The sequence below is a fragment of the Talpa europaea genome, assembly GCF_964194135.1.
Source record: "Talpa europaea genome assembly, chromosome: 11".
NCBI classification, from domain to species: domain Eukaryota; kingdom Metazoa; phylum Chordata; class Mammalia; order Eulipotyphla; family Talpidae; genus Talpa; species Talpa europaea.
This window is the reverse complement of record NC_140078.1, coordinates 97,863,165-97,883,440: the sequence shown is the minus strand read 5'-3', so window position 1 is coordinate 97,883,440 and position 20,276 is coordinate 97,863,165. Positions and strand designations below refer to the sequence as shown.

General features: G+C 55.1%; 1 protein-coding gene across 1 annotated transcript in view; it reads left to right on the top strand.

Annotated features, from left to right (window-relative positions):
• Positions 1–326: 326 nt before the first annotated feature.
• The window catches only part of GRIP2 (glutamate receptor interacting protein 2), a gene marked incomplete at both ends in the record, with an annotated part of 75,969 nt that continues 56,019 nt past the window's right edge, over positions 327–20,276 (top strand). Inside the window, one exon of the mRNA XM_084247102.1 lies at positions 327–381. Within this exon, the coding sequence (XP_084103228.1) occupies positions 327–381 (55 nt within the window). The remainder of the gene's footprint in view (positions 382–20,276) is intronic.

Sequence of the window (20,276 nt, the reverse complement as noted above, 5' to 3'; positions counted from 1 at the left end):
GGCTCCCGGGGAGGGGGAGGGACCCTCGGTCTCCTCTCCGCGCCCGCCCGCGCCCGCGCCCCGCCCCCCGCGCCCGGGAAAGCGCGCGCTCTCGGGGAGCGTCGCTGCTCAGCGGCGAGCTCTGGATCCGGAGCCGAGCGCCTGGCGGCCGCCCGGTACCCCCGACCCTCGGCGGCCGCCCATGCCCGCCGCGCCCGGGGCCCGCGGCCCTCCCCAGCGCTGCGCTGCGCCGCCCGGCCCGGCGGGGGCGGGGCCGGGGCCGGGGCCGGGGCCGGGGCCCGGGCCGGGCTGGCGAGGCCGGGCCCGGCCGCAGGGCGGCCGCGGGGATGCGGGGCTGGCGGAGGAACCTCGCGCTCTGCCTGCAGCGGCTGCCCGACGAAGGTAGGACGCAGCGGCTGCCCAGGCCGGTGAGCACCGGCGCGGCACGGGGCGCGGGGCGCGGGGCGCGGGGCCGGCGCTGAGGGGCGGGGGGCGCACCCGCGGGCGGCGCCGGCCGAGGGTCTCCAGGGGGAGCGAAGGGCAGGCGGTCACCGCGGAGGCGCGGCGCGCGAGAGCCCCCGAAGGAGGGACGGAAGGGGTCACCGCAGGACACGCGGTGCAGAACGGAGCCGGGCCCGGGGGGCGCCGGCAGGGGGGCGCCACCGCGCGCGCGGGGGTGGCGCCCGGGCCACCGCAGGGGTCTCTGCCCCTTCGTGGGCACCTCCCCGGCCGGCCGGCGCGTCGGCTTCCAGAGCGAGCTCTGCCCGGTGCGGCAGCCACGTGCCTCCTCGCTCGCCGCGAGTTTGTGGGGGTCGGGGTGCGGGCGCTCGCGGCGCAGGGAGTGGGCGCTTCGGACTCCCAGGCTGCGGTCGCGGGGTCCCAACTTTCCTTGGCCTACCCGCGGGCGCCCCTGCGCCCACCTGAGTCTGCAGTTCCTTAAAGTTGCACAGAGGCTGCACGCGCTGGGCTGCGGGGGTGGCCAAGGCGCGCCCCCCGCCCGGCCGGTCCCTGCCGCAGCGCTGCGGCGCAGCCCCCTCCGCCCGCGGCCCGGGCCGCCCCACCTCTGTACCTGTTGTCTGAACGCGTGAGCGGAGGGAGGAGGACCCGCGCCCAGGTCCTGCCAGCAGTGGGGAAAGTTGGCACTCGTGATAATTAAGAACTGCCAGGACCGTGAGTCGGGGGCTGCGAGGCAGGAATGGCAGCTGCCCACCCTCCGCTCACGCCAGGGGCATGATGGAGGACGAGCCGGCGCCGCGCACCGTGCGCCTGGGCGCCTCGGGTCGGCTCTGCTTTCACCTTCACAGCCGCCTGCTCGAGGGGGGCGCTGTTATTCTTTCCACTTTACAGGTGAGGACACTGAGCCTCAGAGAGAGGAAGCCTCTTGTCCAAGGTCACTCAGTCAGAGGTGGTAAAACTGGGGTGTCAGCCTTAGTCTGTGACAGGCAAGATTTTGCTGGTGGCAGGCCCACCCCCACCTCCTTCCAGACTGCCCCCCAAGTTGGGCCTGGCTCAGTTCATGGGAAAGGATCCATTTTCAACCCAGATCAGAGCTCCTGTGTGGGGCGTGTGGGAAGCAGAGAAGGGGGACAAGGTGAGCTGGTCCCTGCCCCGCCTGGCATGTCCTCAGGGCTGAGTGGGGCCTGTAACCCCCTTCCCTACTGTGGCCCAAGGTTCCCAGAGCCTGGAAACAGAGCCTGTGGAGAGTGTCTTGCTTAGACCCCCCCACCCCCAAATCAGGTCTTAGCCTGTGCCCCAAGGCCCTGGCAGTCTGGCCGAGGGAACAAACCCCCCACCCCCCTCTGACTTGAGTTGGTGCTGGAGGTGAAGCTTTAGGTATAGAGGGTCTCCAGCCTTCTTTCTCTGGGGCTCAGGTAGGAGTAAGATGGGCAGGGTGCCATGAACAAGGGGTATCTTGGAGGAGTACCCCTACTCAGGGGAGCTGGCACCGAGGAGTAGAGTAAGTTAAGAAGGAGTCTTGCAGAGCCAGATACCCACCATCCCTCTTCAGTCTGCATTTGCCCCTCCAGAAAATGGGGCTGCTCAGCCACAGGCATGCCCTGTGACCTTGGACAGGCCTTCCCCCACTGCAAGGCTCACGCACTGTCTGTGCAAGGGGGCGCCTAGCACTGTCCTGCAGAGACCCCACGGAGGATGAAGTGAGGTCGTGGCCCTAGCACGACACAGCCCAGAACAGGCTCAGAAGTGGCACCGTGATGTCCCAAGAGCGAGGGTGTTGTTCTCTTGCTCCTGAGCCTCATGGCCCGCTCCCCACTTGCGTGTGTGTATGTGTGTGTGAAGGGTGAGGCATGTGGGTGGTGTGTGTGTGAGGTGTGCATGGAGTCACATGGATGGTGTGTTTGAGATGCATGTGGGTGTGCACGAGGCCCCGGTGTGACGTGTGAGGCATGTGGATCTTGTGATGTCTATACTCGTTTTGGCTGCCACTGGCCATGTCTCTTGAGAGGAGGTCACTTCTCCATCCCTCACTGTCAGGAGGTGCCCAGCATTTGAATTTTCCTTGGAAAATCTTACTTGAGATTGATCCTTGAGCTCAGCACTAAATCAGAGGGTGCTGGTGCATCCACCCGCGCCAGCAGGAAATTACTATTTTAAAAAGACAAAAATCCCTGGCTTTTTCCAGGCCACAGGAAAATTGGTTCCTGTGGGCTGGATCGCAAATGAGAGACTCTGAGATGTGGGTCCAGCTTGATGAGAGGCTCGCGGTAGGAAGTCATCCAAGCCTGAGAGTGGCAGAGATGCAGAGCGAAGGCCTAGACTGGCACCTCTCAGAGAGGAGCTTCCACTGGCAGGAGGATGTTTAGAACAAGACCAGCTCCTCTGCTTGGGGAAATTAGAGGGGACTTAGTGACCAGGCTCATGTCCCCACTTGCCTCTGCTTGCTTGAGTGACCTTGGATGTGCTACTGAAAGTTCCCAAGCTTCAGCTTTCTTCATCCATAAGGTGGGAAGGGAACCTTGCGGAGGTCTTAGAGTGTTCACAGACCCTAGCACAGGGCCTTGCACATAGTAGGGGCTCAAGAAGCACTAATCCTGCTCTTCCTTTCCTGCTCTTCAAATCCACTTTAAGTTCAGATTTGGGAAACGATCCAGTGCATGCGAATTTCTGGGCTCTGAGTAGCCAGTTTGAAGCTCTCTCCCTAGGGTTTGGGGGATCTAATCGGGTAAATCTACATGTGGCTACTGGACCCCACCACCTGGCCTTGGTCATTGGGTTTAGGTAATATCTTGGTTACGCTGAGCACACACTCTGCAGTTTTAGAACCTAAAGTTGTAGTCATGTCCCTTGAAAAGAGATACGTGCAGCCACTGAGATTGGAAAACTCTGTGATTCTTGCTTCATGGTGATTTTGAGTTTTGAGGGGTGTGTGTGTGTGTGTGAGAGAGAGAGAGAGAGACAGACAGACAGACAGACAGAGACAGAGAGAGGCAGAGCGACAGATAGATACTCGAGTTCTAAGGCACCTTCATGTAGACAGTGACAGTTTCTTCTACTCACTGTAATAAATGCTCCCAGAGGACCACCTTCCTCTGCCCTCAGGACTTGCTGGTTTCTGTGCAGGCTCAGAAAAATAAAAGCCAGTCCTCCGTTTTGAGTTGCCTCAGCCCCTCAGATAACAGAAGTTCAAGGTGCCCAGTGCTTGGGGAATGTGAACTTGAAAGCTGCAGCAAATTCCATCAGGGAGGCTGCTCAGAGGAGGAGGGCAGCTCAACCCAGTGAAGAAGGTCAGATTTCCATCGGCAGAGTCTTCCCGTGGTGTGGCCTGATTAATTCTCCTTATGCTAGTCCTCTCTGCTCTCTAATGGGCTTTTGGAGTGTTAGCCAGGAGGGTTAATAGAAGTCGCCACGTCCAACCCTCTTACTGGAGCGATGGGGAAGGTAGACGCAGTGAGGATTAAATGACTTTTTACTCCTTTAACAAGTGTTGCTGGGTCCTGTTCTGGGGGCTGGGGATACCTCCGTGAACAAGACAAAGACCTGCCGTAACAGAGCTTACTTTCTAGATGTGAAGACAGAGAACAAGTAAGCAAACAGGGGTGGGGTAGTTACTGCATCATCGGGTAAGACAACACAGGATCAGAGAGCAATGTGGAGAGGTTGGGAGGGACTTTGGACAAGAGTTGATCCACTACTACAAGGGAAGCCTCTCTGAGAAGGCGGCTTTTCAGCCGAGACTAAGGAGCAAGAAGACTCGGCCATGACGGGGACAGAAGGAAGGGCCGTGTAGGCAGAGGGAACAGTAAGCACCAAGAAGAGCTCTGGTCTGCCACGGTAGCGTGGGAAGGGCCGTGTCGGCCTACTGAAGGAAGAAAAAGAAGGAGTGATGGAGAGGGAGAAGGCTGAGTGATGAGGCTGGAGGAGCTAAATCTTGAAAGACCACATCCCCATAGGAGGAACACGGATTCTATGCTGTGATGCAGAGTTGTTCCAAGCCTTGACCGAGGATGTGGGGGACACTGAAGAGGAGCAAGGTCATAAGTGATGGAAATGGCAGAGGGGAGAGGCAGACCAGGCAGAGGGGTGCCCTGAGTAAAGTAGTGGAGGTGGGAAGACTGTAGGGTACGAGGCTGTCCAGCTGACAGAACCCCAGCACTGAGTGCCGAGGTGGGGAGCTGTCCAGGGTTCTGAAAGGCAATCCGGTATCCCTGCAAGTATGGCCAGTTAGAGGAGTGTGTGTGTGTGTGTGTGTGTGTGTGTGTGTGTGTGTGTCCCCGTGGTACCCAGCTAGCTGATGTGTCCCTGTGCCGGTTACCTAGGAGACAACGGGAAGACGATGGGGTGGGATCTGATTGGCTACTCACTCCGGCTGCTCATCTCTCTGTCAGAACTGCAGGCAGAGGTTACAAATGGCCCATGCGGGCATGCCAAGTGCTGGAAGGGGAGCTGAGAATACTCACTGCCCCGAGTCCTCTGTGTGTTCATGTGTGTGTGTGTGTGTGTGTGTGTGTGTGTTTCCCAGTGTGTATGTCTGCACGTCTTGAACAAAGCAGTGGCATATGGAGCTACTGTGCCTCCTGCTGTGAAACATCTGTTCTTTGCCTTAAATCAGGTAGTGGGGGCCCAGATAAATTTAAGGAGAATCAGCCAGTCTTGGGAAGTATTCTTTTGTTTGGTTTTAATAACTCTAATGTCAAATCGGAGCTGATTCTAAATGTCTGCCTGTACTTCCACAAATGCAAATAGAGCTTGGAGTGGTGGAAGTTATGTCCCATGACATGGACTGTGATGTCGGTATGCAGAATTGCCCTCCCCCCCACCCCCAGCCTCAAGCCAAGAAGGATGATATAAGCTTATAAATCCATATTTTTTCTCCCTTTTCCTTTAAAACAGTAACTTTTTCTTCTACTTTGTGGGTAAGGGACAAGGATTCTGTGCCTTAGAAAGGGGTGGGGGAGCGACAACAACAATAAAATGTTTGCTGTGTAGTTGACTTTCTAAGGCAGCAGCCCAGGTAGGCTTGGAAAAAACCCAAAAACACAACAACAAAAGCAGCTCCAGGGCTGCAGAAAACATAGCATTCTCTGTCTCTCTCCACGTCCTGCCTCCCACTTTGCAGAGCTTGGCAGATGACGCAGCTGGCAAGGATGAAAGGAGGGTTTCCCTGCTCCTGCTCTTGACTTTCTCTGTCCGGGGCTCAAGTTTTAAGATGCCATGTACCATGAACCTTCTCTGCCTCTTCCTTGTCATATTAATAAAGACATTTTTCACACTGGAAAAATCATGCCATGCCTTCCACCCACCTCCCCACTTCTCACGTTTCCTTCACCAATGGTCAGAGGTGTTTTATCTGAAACACATGTCTGGGGGTGGTTTTCACCTGATCATACATTACCATGTGATCTATTACTTACAGTAGGGTTCTCGCACTTAGATATCTAAAGAGGCAAGGTGAGTGACCCAAAAGATAATGAAGGGGGGGCCTCCCTGGTGGCACAAGGGTTAAGACACAACCTATGAAGCAATCCACAACCACTGCAGCACGAGTTCGATTCCTGGCCAGCCAGAGAGCAACCCACATGGCGCAGAAGACCTCTCCTGACTGGCCCGCTGCTCCCCTCAGCAGTGTACTTCGGTCAATCTGCCTGTTCTGTCCCCCACTCTGTCTCTGGTGAATCCTCTCACCCCCCACACCTCTGGCCTGTACCCCAGCTCTTGTATGCATAAATAAATAAATCTTTAAAAAAAAGATAATGAAGGCGACCCGAAGACCTTTGCACTTGCTGTTCCCACTGCTGGATCGCTCCTCCACCTTATTTGCACATTGTTCACTCCCTCCTCCCTCACTTCTTTATTTTTTTTTAAAAGCCTTTATTTATTTTTTTTTAAGATTTATTTATTTATTTATACAAGCACTGGGTACAGTCAGAAGCACGGGAGGGTGAGAGAATTCACCAGAGCCAGAGCGGGGAGCAGAGCAGGCAGAAGGACCGAAGTACACTGCTGAGGGGAGCAGCGGGCGGCAGGAGAGGTCTGCGCGCCATGTGGGACCCTCCTCTGGTGGCCGGGGGAGCAGCCGGGGATCGAACCGGCGCTGCGGAGGCTGTGGGCAGCTTCGCAACCCAGTGCTCAACCGCTGCGCCAGCGGGGAGGCCCCTCCCTCACTTCTTTAGATCTGTGCAACTGTTCCTCCTTAGACAGACCTTCCTTGACCATCTCACCTGAAACAGCAAGCTTTAGCGCCGCCCCCCGCCAATTGTTTTTCACTGCCTGGCTTTATGTTCTGTAGTTATCACCTTTCTCCCCCATTAGTATGTAAGTACTGTGAAGGCCACAACTGCCATCCCAGGCCCCCCTGTATGCCGGGCACTAGCACGCTGCCTGACACACAGTCATTGCTCAATAAATACTTACGGATGAAGAGAGTGAAATGGGCCTGGGGAACAAAACTGAACAGAGAGTATAGGCTTTATCGGAGCTCTGGCTCAGCCTACCACATCTTCTGATTTTTTTCTAGAGAAGTTAAAAAACCAGAGTTTCACATACAATCTCTCAACATTAAAGTGTTAACTGGCAATAAAAACACAAGCACTGAGAGTCAAACCAGACTCCCTGTGCAGTTGGAAACCTCTGGTGTTCCAGGTCCTTTGAGATCTGTCCACAGTAACCTTTCTCCCCTCCTAGTGACACACAGACCTTGTTCTGCCTCACCTCTGAGCCTTTGCTCAGGCTGCCCCTCTGCCTGCGGGGCCTGTGCCCTCAGAGGCTCTTCACCCAGCAAATTATGTTTTAGTTCCAACCCCAAGGCCATGTCTGTGGCTGCAGCTTGAGCACTGCCCTCCCCAGCGAAGAAAAATCAGTCTCTTACCACATCTATCCTGGCTCCTGTCCTGTGGAGCGTAGCTTTGTGTTAGCTCATCTGTCTCCTCTGCCAGATACACAGCTCCGTGGGCAGCAATGTCCAGTTCAGCTGTGGTTCTCCAGTGCCCGGCACCAAGGGCAGCATACAGTAGGTGCTCACTAAGTGAGTGGTGAAGCAGGGAGCCCGCCTTTGTTCAGCACCTGCTTGCTGTGAGCCCGAGCTACCCATGCTCATGCTCCTCCACACAATAGCCTGGTGACAAGGAAGTTGAGGATCAGAGTGGAAAAGACTTGCCCTAAACTCCTGGTGTCAGGGGGCCCCCCATCGAGCCCAGCAGCCTCTCCCTGACTGTGCAGTCCCGACCCCACCTTACAATCAAACCGCTAGCTCAGGCCTGGCCCCCAGGCCCAGCACAGCTGCTCCCAAACAGTATGACCGTGTGTGAAGGGCTTTGCCTCTCTGACACTCGCTTTCCTCCTCTGTAAAACGGGAGCATGAACAGCAGGGTTACCGTAAAGATCCGGGATGACGGGCAGGAGAGTGTCCACTGTAGAGGGGGGCACACTTGCCAGATGACACTAGTGAAGTGAGAGCATTATCCAGTTACTCAGTGAGCGGGGTCGCGCCTCACCTGTGTGCCAGCTCACTCTGTGGCTGTGATTCCTCAGGCTGCGCACAGCAGCCATGGAGCCTGGGGGGGGGCCAGACGGTGTCACGGAGCATGTCCTGGGTTGGAGGCAGGAATTGGGGATCCCTCCCGATTCCATGAGTGATTCCCATGAGACTTGGGTAGCTTTATCTTCCCGAGTGTTTGGGGAAGGGATGCTGTTGTCAGCCTACAGCTCTCCCCAAAGCAGTAAGAGGGGGGTTGACCTGCCTCCCTGCTGACCCCCCCCCAAGCCAATGTCAGTCCATCTTGGGAGATCGTGGCAGGGCTGACCCCTACTGCACCGCTGTCTGTGTGGCTTCCTGCTGGCTGGTCAGAACCAAACAGTTCCATTGATGCACATGCAGATGCTGCTACGCTGCGCCCATGTGGCTCTCAAGTTGCTGGAGGCGGGAATGATGGTGGTCAGCAATGTCAGTGGCCTTGGGGTCTGAGGATCAGCTCCCCGGGCTGGGTCCGAGGCACCAGACAAGCCACTCAGTCAGAGGTGGGCCAGCCTTTCCCCCGAGAGTGCTCCCAGGAAGCAAGGCCAGTATTGTGCTCCCCCAGAGCTAGATTGGGAAGCAACTGGGGTGTCAGAATCCCCCGAGCTGTGCTCGTCTTGCACTCCAGTGCCTGGGTGGGGGCTGACATGGGTCCAGGCAGTGTCCACATAAGTATGGTGATGTTGGGCTGGTCCTAGACTGGGGGGTGTACTGGGCAAGAGAGTGACCGGTGGAGCAGGCAACATTCAAGTCAGACGCTGCCTGTGTCTTTAGTGTGTAGAGGATGCCAGTCAGATGGCAGCAGTTTTGCTGCTCCGTGTCCTCAGTCTGAGAGGAAGATCTTGGCCAGGAGCCAGTACTATAGGGGTCAGGGACCAGAATTCCAAAGAAGGAGGCTGAGTGGGAAATAGACTGCCAGTGGGGAAACAGAGGCAGCATCCCATCCTTTGTGCCAGGCCACCCCCGAGAGCTGAGGAGAACGTTGCTTATTGTACTCCTGGAAGCAAGAACTTCACATTTACCATCTAGCGCCCCGCCTGCTGGGCCTGCTCATGTCCTCAGTCTCTGACAGCAGCTCAGCCTGGACTGGACTCATCCTGGTGGGCTCATCGTGGGCAAGTCCTCACTTCCCTGATCCCAGATTCTTCTAGTAAGTGAGAGGAGCAGAGCACTCGAAGAGGGCATCCCAGGGTTCTGGCCTCATCCCCCCTCAGCCCCCTACCAGCTGGAGAGAGTGTCCAGGAAGGCGTGCAGGCAGAGGAGACTCTTCAGACTTCGATGGAACCTTGGGGAGGGGGCAGCGCAGGCTCTTCTGAACTTCCTCTACTTGCTCCTGTGTGTCGCTGTTTGTGGCAAATTCCCCACACCTGAGCTGAGCTCTGGCCCCCGTGTGGGACCCGCAGGCCTGGCCTGAGCATGGAGGGGAGCCGCTGAGTGCATTTGCTGAGAGTTTGCACCTTGCCAGGTGTCCTTATTGGAGTTATTTCATTAAGCTGTCCATTCGGTTTGCAGTTTTTGAACCCCAGTTATATCCACAATGCTGGGGTAGAGCGAGGTGGCTGCTGTTCCCCAGAGCCCACAAATGAGCAGCTGAGCACTGAGGCTTCTTCCCACCCTGCGAACTCCAGGAGCTGGGATCTGCACTCTGCTCTTCCTGATGTCTAGCCAGCCTCAGTTTACCCACCAGGGACTTCCTCCTCTGCAGTCGTCATCTTGAATGCCTCCTCGGGCTGCATGCTGCTGGGAGGCAGGGGCTCCACAACTTTCTCTGCAATCAGGAGACTGGAGAAAAGGTAGCCTGCTCTGGAGTCTCTGTAATCCCGACTCCCAGAAAGTGATTACACTTTCCATGTGCATTCCGAGGAGATAATCACTTTTTTCCCAATGTATTCTTCTGTTCTGCCACCTCTTATTAAGTCCCTGCTGTGTGTCAGGTACTTCTCTTATGCCATTTTATTTGATATTCCCAGAAACCTGACTGAGCTTAAGTCTCATTATCTCCATGTCACAGTTGGGAACCTGAGGCACATTAGTCACCTGTGCAAGGATGCACTGCTGGGATGAGGGGGCACAGGATGTTCCCCCAGAATGTCTTGTTTCCAAGCCAGAGCTCTTTCTGTAACTGCAGGACGGCACACTCAGGGAAGGAGCATAGACTACTGTCTGGGTTTGGGAAATTAGAATTGACATCTGAACTTAAAGGGTAAGTACGAGTTGGCCTTGAAGGAATGGAGCAGGGAAGGGCATTGAAGGCAGAGGGATCAGCATGTGCAAAGGCACAGAGTTGAGAAAAACATGGCACATTCACAGTTGTGCAGTGTGGCTGCTGGGTCGGCTGCGTGAGGTGTGTGTGTGGCAGGTGAGATGCCATTCTGGACAGGTGGTTTGGGGCCGGATCATAAGGGTAGAGGTGGCCACACCCTGGTCACAAACAGGTCTTGCTTGACCCTGACTGTGGGTTAAAAAAAATTGTTGCCATTGCTTTTTAAGTGGCGATTTCACATTTAAAAAAAAATAAATCTGTAGCTTTCTTCAGAGGGTCTGACAACCCTGGGCTGGCATTTCTGCTGTCCCCTGGGGACCAGGAATGTGACTGTCACTCTCCACCCAGACATTGTGTACTCACACACCTCTCAGCCGTGGAGGTGTGGTGTGAGAGAACTTGAACTCACACCTTGACCTTGAAAAGGGGTTTGAGCTTCACCCTCTTTAGGCAGCTGAAAGGTTTCCCAGCTGGAGAGTGACATCTTCAGAAAGTCCCTGCTGGCTGCAAGGGGGTGGGAGACAAGGGGAGGCTGAGATACCCCAAAGGACCGTCCTTGTCATTTAAGGTGCATCGGCTTAGCATGCCGGTTGCCTGATTCACGCTGTCGCTGCTCCTGTAACAGCCTGCAAGGCTGGCTTATCAGCCTCCTCAGATGAGGAAATAGAAGCTCAAGAGCAGATGCCGTGAAAGAAAGGATTGAAAAATTGGACTACATAAAAATTGAGTTTTGTCTGACCAAAGAAGCTGCTTGCAAGTTTCAAAGACAAATCACAGCGCAGCAGAAGTATTTACAACTACATCCCAGATAAAGCAGAACACCCAGAGTTCACAGAGCACTCCTGCAGTCGATAAGAAAATAGAGAAAAGTCTAGCACAGATGCATGAGGCAACATGGACAAGTACGTTCGTGACTGTTCCTAGGAAAGAAAGGGGATGAGTTAACCTCCCTCCACAGGGGCTGGCATGAGAACTCAGGGCCACTGGGCTCAGGTAAAAATACTCCTAAAAACACATCAGCAAAGTCTTTCTCCAGCCTCTGTCTTCCATTTGCCAAGTCCCACCTCCCGCAGGTAAGGTAACCACTGTTTTCTGATTGTAGCACATACTTTGAGAAATTTCTTTGGGACCCACCTACCCAGCTGCGCGTACTTATTCTTTTCCTTCTTTTCACACAAATGTTAGTATATTCTCCTGGACTTTGCACCCTGCCCTCTTGTTATTATGAGATCTGTTGTACTCAAAGTAGAGTGATGAAAACATTTGTACTTTTTAAAGAGAAACACGAAGAGGTCGTGACGCAGCCGACCCCGGGCGAGACACAGGTGGCTCCCAGCATGCAGTGCCCCGTGCCTCGGGAACACAGCTGCTCTCACTTAGCCTCCCTCTTGGGATCGAGTGATTTTACAGAAAGGATAAGGATTGGAGATGGTTTTACTTACTCGAGCTTGCAGAACTGGGTGGTGGCTGTGGTTCAGCCTCGGACGGTCTACTCTGCAAGGAGCAGAGGGGTGTGGGCAGCAGAATTTGGACGTGGCAACGGGAAGCTCCTGGGGGCTTCTGAGACCTGGAAGACACTCAGCTCAGGGTTTCATGACCTTGATTTCTCTCACCGGGAGGTGGGGCGGGCTCTGCAGCGCCCTTCACTGGGTTGCGGAAGCGCAGGAGCTATCTCAGGGGCCTGAGTGGGAGAGGCCTCCCAAGAGGCCCCTGGATGGACAGCCTGCGGCTGGCGGAGCAGTTGGGGAACCCCAAGGAGGGGGTGCCCTTCAAAAAACCATTTTTCAACTGAATGAACAAGTGCTTCTCTCCCATCCAGTAAGGATAATTTATCCTGCGGTGAAAAATGGATTCTCCTAGGAAGCTTCACTGCTGGAGACCCTGGAGCTCGAATTTACTGCTTGCTTTCTGTGCTGATGGAACTGGGCTTCGAGATTTATGTCTGGGGTTGATGGCCGGCTGGCTATGGGCTGGCCAGAGTGCTGGAGGGCAGGCAGGGTGGGGGCAGCTGTATTTTAGAGTGAGGCCAGGGCCCCAGAAAGGTATAAATCACTGTGGCTTCCAGGGGGCCCCCCAAGAGAGGCTGCCACCTTTAAGAGGATAAGAAGGGACCTGGTGGTGGAAGGGTACTGTCTGGGGACAGAGTCATTCCTCAGAGACCACTTGTCCCAGCTCTCTGGGGTTCTAAGTGGGGAGACTATCTCTAAGGAGGGAGGAAGGCGGCGACCCAGTGGGAGGCCAGGGCTCCTTAGCACCCTGGGTTAAAAACAGCCCTATCATGCTATGGCCAGTTGGCAGCCTGGCTGGCCAGGGAGCAACCCACGTGGCACAGCCGACCTCTCCTGCCTCGTCCGCTGCTCCCCTCAGCAGTGTTTTTCAGTCAATCCACCTGTCCTGCTCCCCACTCTCTCTGGTGGATCCTCTCACCCCCTGCACCTCTGGCTTATACTCCAGCTCTTGTATGCATAAATAAATCAATCTTTAAAAATAAATAAATACAAACCAGCTGGAACTGCCGCTCCCTCGGGACATCTCTTGGCTGAGGGCCATCAGTTTGCTGAGACTGGCCAAGACCTCGGGGTCTGCCTCGGGTGGGGCCTGCTGCCTGGAGCCCACAGACTCAATGAGAGGTCTCCAAAGTGGGGTTTGGGTGCCACAGCCAGGACAGTCCTTGGGGAGGAATGTGGAAAAATTATGAAAGCTTCAGTTTACACTTACTTTCTATCATCCTTTCATCTTTGCTATTTCTGCCATGTTGTATATAACATGCGATACAAATATAGTAACACACAGCAAGCAACTCATAAATCAATGCATATGTTACTGTAGAGGAAGGCACAGACATTCCTCTGTAGATAGGATACAAGATCTCACCGGGTTGGGTATGCGCTGCCTACCTGTTAGGAGTGTAACACAGCTGATCCCGCCCCCCCCATGTGAGGTTCCATTTTCCACAATTTCAGTTACCTGTGCTCAGCGGTGGTCTGAAAGTTAGACATTTTTGGAGACCCACACGTTGGCATCACGTACAGTATATTGGTCTAGTGGTTCTACTTCGTTATTACTTATCGTTTACCTCTTTCTGTGCCTAGCTTATAAATTAGACTATGTTAGGTATGTGTGGACAGGAGAAAACAGTATCTACAGGGCTCAGCACTATCTGCAGTTTCAAGCATCCGCTGAGGTCTCAGAATGACTCCCTTCAGACACAAGTGTGGGGACTACTGTAACTGGACGGAGCCTGGTTGGGGGTCTCCCGGGCCTGCAGTGCAGGGGGGAACCGCGTTTACTGAGTGGATGTTGCCACTGGGCCTGGGGGCACCCTTGCTGTTGCAGCTCAGATCCTACAGTGACACTGGGAGGCCAGCTCCCCCCATTTTACAGACAAGGAGTCTGAGCCCAGGGCATTTGTTCCCTAGAGTGCTTGAGCCAGAACTGGTCTCCCAACACTGCTTGGACCAGTTTCAAGGGTCTTTCTTTTTCCATGTTTCCAATTAAAAAAAATCTGACAAAATGTTTGTTGGGCTTTTGAAATATTTCAATAACTAAATACAGCAAACTCAATTAACAGACACTGCAATCCCCACCACCACCTCCACACAGTCTAATTTGTAGCAATGCTCTGACCTCCTGCTGGCATTAAAAACTACCACTAACAGTATCATTGTACATTAGCTTATTTTCTGATTAAGCCTGTCATTGTTAAATGTAGACCACTTTGAAAAGAGAAATACAGACCAAGAAGAGAACCGAAATCGTCCTCCAGCCACCCACCATCTAGGAACACCAGTTTATTTCCTCCCTGTCTTTTCCCCAGTGTGCTGGCTGAGACCCCATCCCATGGACCACTTATGTCTGTTTTTCCTTCACTTACCTTTCCAGGGTCAGCATGTCCCCGGCTTGTTAAGACCGCGCGTAGTAGTGAATGCCTTATTCCGCTGCCGGGGCTTGGTTTTGGCCTGCTCCCCCGGGGCTGGACAGCAAGGTTGTTTCCAGCATCGTGCTGTGATAAATAAGGCCGCAGCGAGACTCAGCTTTCCTGGGGTTGGCATCCACCTAGAATGCGGTTCTGCGTAGGCTTTCCCCCGCAGATGTTATTTCTTACACTTGTCATTTTTAATGGCTCCATAATCTCCTAGAGTGTTGCTATTCCTCATGTTCTAGGCCATTTTGCCTTCTCCGCATCCCAAGAGGCCTCCCCACGCTCTCTGGGAACCACCCCTCCCCAGCACCTGTGATCCAGGAGACCAGGCTCCAGTGGGGAGCGCGGGGCTGGCCCCAGGCTCCTGCCGCCTGGCTCCTGTCCTGGCGCTGGCGCCCAGACCCCAAGCCAGCTGCCTCCCTCCTGGCTCTCATTTGTTCTACAAGTGTTTGCCGGTGACCCACCACATGGCAGTCACCATTAAGTGCCTGGGATAGCAGTGAGCAGGGTAGACAGGCCTTAAATCCGACAAGTGGATAGGTGTTCTCGCGGTGGGGAGGGAGCAATGAGGACGCAGGATGAGACGAGAGAGGGTTCTGGAGCGGTCAGGGAGGGCCTTCTGGAGGAGGTGATCTTTGTATTGGAACCTGCCACAGGAAGACCTAGTTGAGGAGCATTTCAGGTGGAGGGAACAGCAGGGCAAGGCCCTGGGGCAGGCCAGTGCCTGGTGCATTTGAGGACTGGAGGCTGGTGTGGCCACAGTGGTGGGCAGGCAGGGGAGTGGAGTCGGGGAGCCAGAGGGCACTGCAAGCCAGGCAAGAGAGCCTGGGAAGCTTTCGCAGGCTCTGGATCAAGGGCCAGATTGCTCAGTCCCAGGACTTGGCGCCTTCTGCCCCCCTGTGTCCTCATCTTTGGGCTGAGCAGGGGCCCCTGTTTCTTCATCTGGAACGTGGGGACATGACCTTTCTCATGGTTGTGAGGATGAAGAGCCAGTGGGGGCGCTGAGCTGCTGGCTCCCTCCCCATTGGGCTCCCTGAGGAGTGTCTGCTGCCCAGGGGCACCAGCTTGCCTCTTCAATCTCACCTGCCTCCTTGCTGCAGCTCAGGCCCCTACCCCAGCAGTGCACCTAGGAAAAGCTGGCTTTGCACCTCAGCATTTCCCCAACTCCAACTCCCTCCACCCCAGAACTGGGGCTCGCAGGCCTGTGTTTGCTCTGAACTGCCCTTCTGTGAAATGGGCCCACGTGTCACCCAGGAGGCCATGCTGGCACCTAGCAGAGACCCTGAAACCTCAGCTCTGAAGATATGAAGTCAGACATCTAAAAAGAGGCATTTTATCTAGAAATCTCTAGAAGGTTTGCGAGGGCTGTGTGCACCCTGCTGCAGTCCCCGCCCTGCAGGCTCACTGGAGGGAGGTGGCAGGTGGCCCCTGAGGGAAAATCAAAAAGATCAGGTTGGAATGCACACTTAATTTAATGAAAAGGCCCTGCAGGGAGGCAGAGGCAGCGAAGCAGTGAGGAGGACCCACGGGCTGCGGGCAGGAGTAGATTCGAGAGATTTATGGTGTTTCATAAAAGATTCAGATCCTGGCTGAGCTGGGCTCAGCGCCCTGGGCTGTCTCAGCGCCCGGGAGGCACATGTCTGGGCGCTACTGCCTGCGATTGCTGTGTGGCTCTGGGCAACCGCTGCCTCTTTCTGGGCTCTGCCGTGCCGGAGCATCCCTGGCTCCCCTCCTCTCCCAGTGTCCTTGGCCCCTTTAGGACTGGCCTTAAATAAGCGTCATTTTACACTTGTCATTTTTAATGGCTCCATAATCTCCTGCACCTGCCCCCACCTTGCCTGAGTTTTGCAAGCATTTCTAGCGCACCAGGTACTCTTCCTGGCAGCCTGCGCCCTCTCCCGCCCGGTGGATTTACTATTTGACAGGGGAAGAGACTGAGGCTCTGAGAGGTTGACTGATGTACCCCGAGTCACACAGCAAGCCTGGGGCAGCTGGGGGGACTGCCCGGCCCCTTCAAGAAGGAGGAGTTGGGTGCCTCCCAGCTGAACTTGAAGGCCGTGCAGGATTCTGACCTGTGGCAGTTTGATTCTCCACACAGCCTTATGTGGAGCCTGACCTTTTGTGTTTTATTTTACCATTCAACAAACTAGGGTGTGGAGAATTAAGAGAAAGCCCATTCCCCATAGCAGCTAGTGGCAGAGCAAGGAATGGCATCCCCCCTGGTCCAGCCTTTCTAACACATTCCAGAAGATTTGGGCTTAAGCGCAGTTCCTCCACTCACTTGCTGTGTGACTCCAGGTAAGTGACCTGACCTCTCTGAGCCTCTAGAGCATCGATAAAACGAGGATGACAATATGACCACCTCCTAGGCTGGTTGGGAGGATCAACTCTTGGCTGATGGCCTAGAATAGGACCCGACATCCAGTTCCTAGAAAAATTATAATTCTAGGACTGTTCAGATCCTGGAGGAAATTGTACTAGAAAAGGAGCCCTTTCTTTTCCAGCACCCAGGCTCTGCTGGGGTGGGCCCCTCCCAAGGCGGAGGAGGAGGGAGAGAACTTGTCGTGGGCTGGTGGTTGCAGATGGCAGGCAGCTAATTTATTTACCTCTTCCTAATAAATATGCACGACACATAAATAAAATATCTCACTTGTGCCCCTCCACTCGGTTCCAGACAGGCGTGACAGTCGGCGGCGCGGCTCTGAAGCAGGCTGCGCATGTGTGGAGTCTGGCAAGGGGGTTAATGAGCTGATTTTCCCTGCTTTAACCTAATTTCTTGTAGCACTCAGAATTCCCAGCTCTGGAGGCGCTGGAATTCCCCTCCAGGCTTTCCAGATGACTTCAGGTTAAGACAGTCCCAGGCACCTTTTGCTCCCCTACAAGCTGGGCGTGACTGGATGAGGCTGCCCCAGGGCGTAGGGAGCTCCCATGAAAGCTGCTGCCCAAAGGCTTCCCTTCTACGTGGGGTTTGGATGAAGGATTCTGGGGACATGCTTTGGCCAGTGCGGTGAGCCCTGGTTTACAAACCTGCCCTGCTGCCAGTCTGACCCGTTGGTGGGAGTCCCGGCTCCCTTCACCCAGTTCCTCCTCCGGAGCAGAGGCACTCAGTTCTCAGATAGGGTAATAATCCCTGGAGCTGTTGCCCCCGGAGCTGAAAGGCGGCTGGAGAGGGGTGGGGAGCCAGTGGAGTCAGAAAGACCCTGCTTCTACTCCTGCTCTGTCGCGTCCCCCAAGTTCATGGGCAGGTTACCTGATCTGTCTTGGCGTGTCCCTCTGAGAAGTGGGCGCCGTGTTACCACCTGCCTGCCAGGGTTGCATGAGGCTGGCTCCTTCACTCGCTCCACGAACGTCTACTCCTCAGCCAGCCGTGGCCTCAGCGAAGCAGACAGACGAGTGTGTTGCCCTGGCGAAGCTGGCGTCTAGCGTGCCGGCCGAGCCCCACGTCAGAGCTCCAATGCCAGGGCAAGGGTGAACCCTCACAGAGATGGAGGGGCTTATTTAAATAAGCACCACAAGGGAATTTAAAGGTGGGCTGTCCCCTTCCCACCTAAGGCAGAAAGGAACCACTCAGGGAGGGTCAAGAAAGGCCACGGGCTCCCGCGGAGGGAGAGGAGAGGCTCCTAGGACTGGGCGTGGCTCTACTCACTATTCAAAATGAGGTTCAGCATCTTCCCTGGGTGATGGGGTGCAGAAGTGACCAAACCAGTCCCTGCAGTGCCTGGTCCCCAGACTGGTGGGGGAGAGCCCTCCCTGCAGGGTCCCCAGGCTGGCGGGGTGGCTCCCGCATGAAGACCGGGTGGGACCGCAGCTCTCCCATTGCCCTGACATGAAGTGATTTGACCAATGACTTCTGTGCTGGAAGGGGGGCTGCTGCGACGCTGATGGGAGAGTGAGTTATTAATGCCGGGGGAGACGGTGACCATTCAAGGGGCGTGCCCGCCTTACTGCCCCGTCTGGCACTGAGCGCAGCTCCAAGGCTCAGCCCAGGAATATTTGGGAGAACAAAGTATCCCGCTCGCTGCGGAGCTTCGAGCCCTGGGGAGCCCCCATTGGTGGGAGACAGGAAAGTCCACATTTGATGAGGGCCGATTGCTTACCTAGTGTTCAGCCCAGAGCCAGGAGTTTTACTGAGCTTGACCCATAGGAATAATCCAGAAACTGAGGCTCAGGGAGATAGATTACTTGGTCTCAGGTCGCAGAGCCTGTTGGTAAAGGTAGAAGGTGGGATGCCAGCCCAAGACAGCCTGGCTCAGAGCCATGGCTTTGTTACCATCTGGGGGGGATCCCAACAGAACCTGTGCCCTGGGCTGTTGTTTTCAGTTACCCCCATCGAAGTTACCACACCCCTCCCACTGTAAGGTACTTTCCTTTTTGGCAAACTTCCCCACACCCATCAGTATCTGATACCTGATCGCGTATCACACCTGAGAAGCTTGCAAGAAGGTTGTCTAGGGAACACTAAAAAAAAAAAAACAAAACTTCATTGAGGTCTAACTTACATCAATAAACTCCTCTCATTTGCAGTGTATAGTTTGATTTTGGCTCATGTATACACCCGTGTAGCCTGCACCCAATCCATGGGTAAGTGGAACATCCCCAGCACCCCAAAAGCTTTCTTATGCCCTTCCCAAATAGCTCCTGGTCCCCTCCCCTCCCAGCCCAATCCAGGCCACCACGGGTCTACTTTTTGTCAGTATAGATCAGGTTTGTCTTTTCCAGTCTCGCATGTGGAATTGTGCAGTGTCGAGCCGTAGCCTCGGGCAAGCCAGGCGTCAAGCGTGTGAGCCCACCGTCCTGCTGCGGGTGTCGCCCCTTATTCTTTTCCTTGCTGAGTGGACCAGCCTCAGGGTTTATCAGGTCTCCAGCCTGTGGGCGTTTGGGTGGGAGTTTGGGGCTGCTGCCAATAAAGCTGCTATGAACCTCAGGCTCAACGGTCTGAGCGAACACAGCTTTCCCTCTCTTTTGGGTTTATCGGGTTGCTGGCTAAGTGCGTGTTCAACTTTTTACAAGAAGTTGCTAAGAGATCAAAAACAGTTTCAAAGTACTGAAAAGCAGTAATTATAGCAAAGAAAACGTAACTGGGAGGCGACAGATGTTAATGAGACTGATAGTGGCGATCATTTCACAAAACATCCAGCCCTTGAATGATGACAACTGATAGAATCTCATATGCCACCTGTACCTCTATCAGATAAAGAGAGGACCCTGTTTATCCATCAGTTTGATGAGCACCTCCATTTCTCAGACGAAGAACTGATGGTGTAGGGCACTTGCTTGGAGCCCGCAGCTGGCACTGGTACAGCTGGGACTCCACCAGAGCTCTGTTCTGCTCTTTGCACGGCGCCCACTGAAGATGCTGACGCGCAGGACACGCCCCCAGCCCACGGCAAGGCAGACACTATTGATAGAAATTGATCACCACCCTCTCTCCTGCTGACTCAGCCTTGGAGGCTGTGACACAGAGCCTCACACAGCCACTCGTGACGGATTGGAGATGCATGCAAGCGAGAGCACCCCAAATTAGCCTCACCCCACCCCAGGTCGGCCCTGCAGAAGAAGGCCCTCACAAGCTGTAAGGCTGACCAGGAGGGACCCCAGGTTCAGATCCTCTTCACTCCTCAGGCCCTAGGGTGAGAGTGGGCCCTTGCTCTGTTGAGAAGCCAGAGTCCAGGACTGCACCATCCATAGTGCAGAGAGAGGGGTGTGTCTGTTGGGGGGCCACAGGCGGTATCGAGGCACGGGGACTCATGAGGTGCATCTCACGGGCCCCAGCCTCACTGCGCCCTGGAAGCTGGGTGTGCATCCCGTTCTCAGATGAGACTCAGGAGAGGCCCCAGAGACCCAAAGCCTATAAAGAAGAAGAGACAATCGGGGCTTAAACCCCAGCCTGCCGGGCCCAGTCCCCTCTGCCATGCGGCTGGCCTCCTTGCTGGAATTTCCTGGCTCCAGGCCCGGGGCTGGGGCTATTTTACTGGGCTGGGGTGTTGTTAGCTGGCCCGTATCTTCCTAGAGGTCCCATCCGGTGGGATACAGTCCAAGTGACCTTTTATCTTATTTCAACAAAGCGGCCCTGAGCCAAGGAACTGAGCAGGCCCTGAGCTGAACACCAAGGAGGGAAGAGGGCCTAGCAGGGCAGGGCAAGG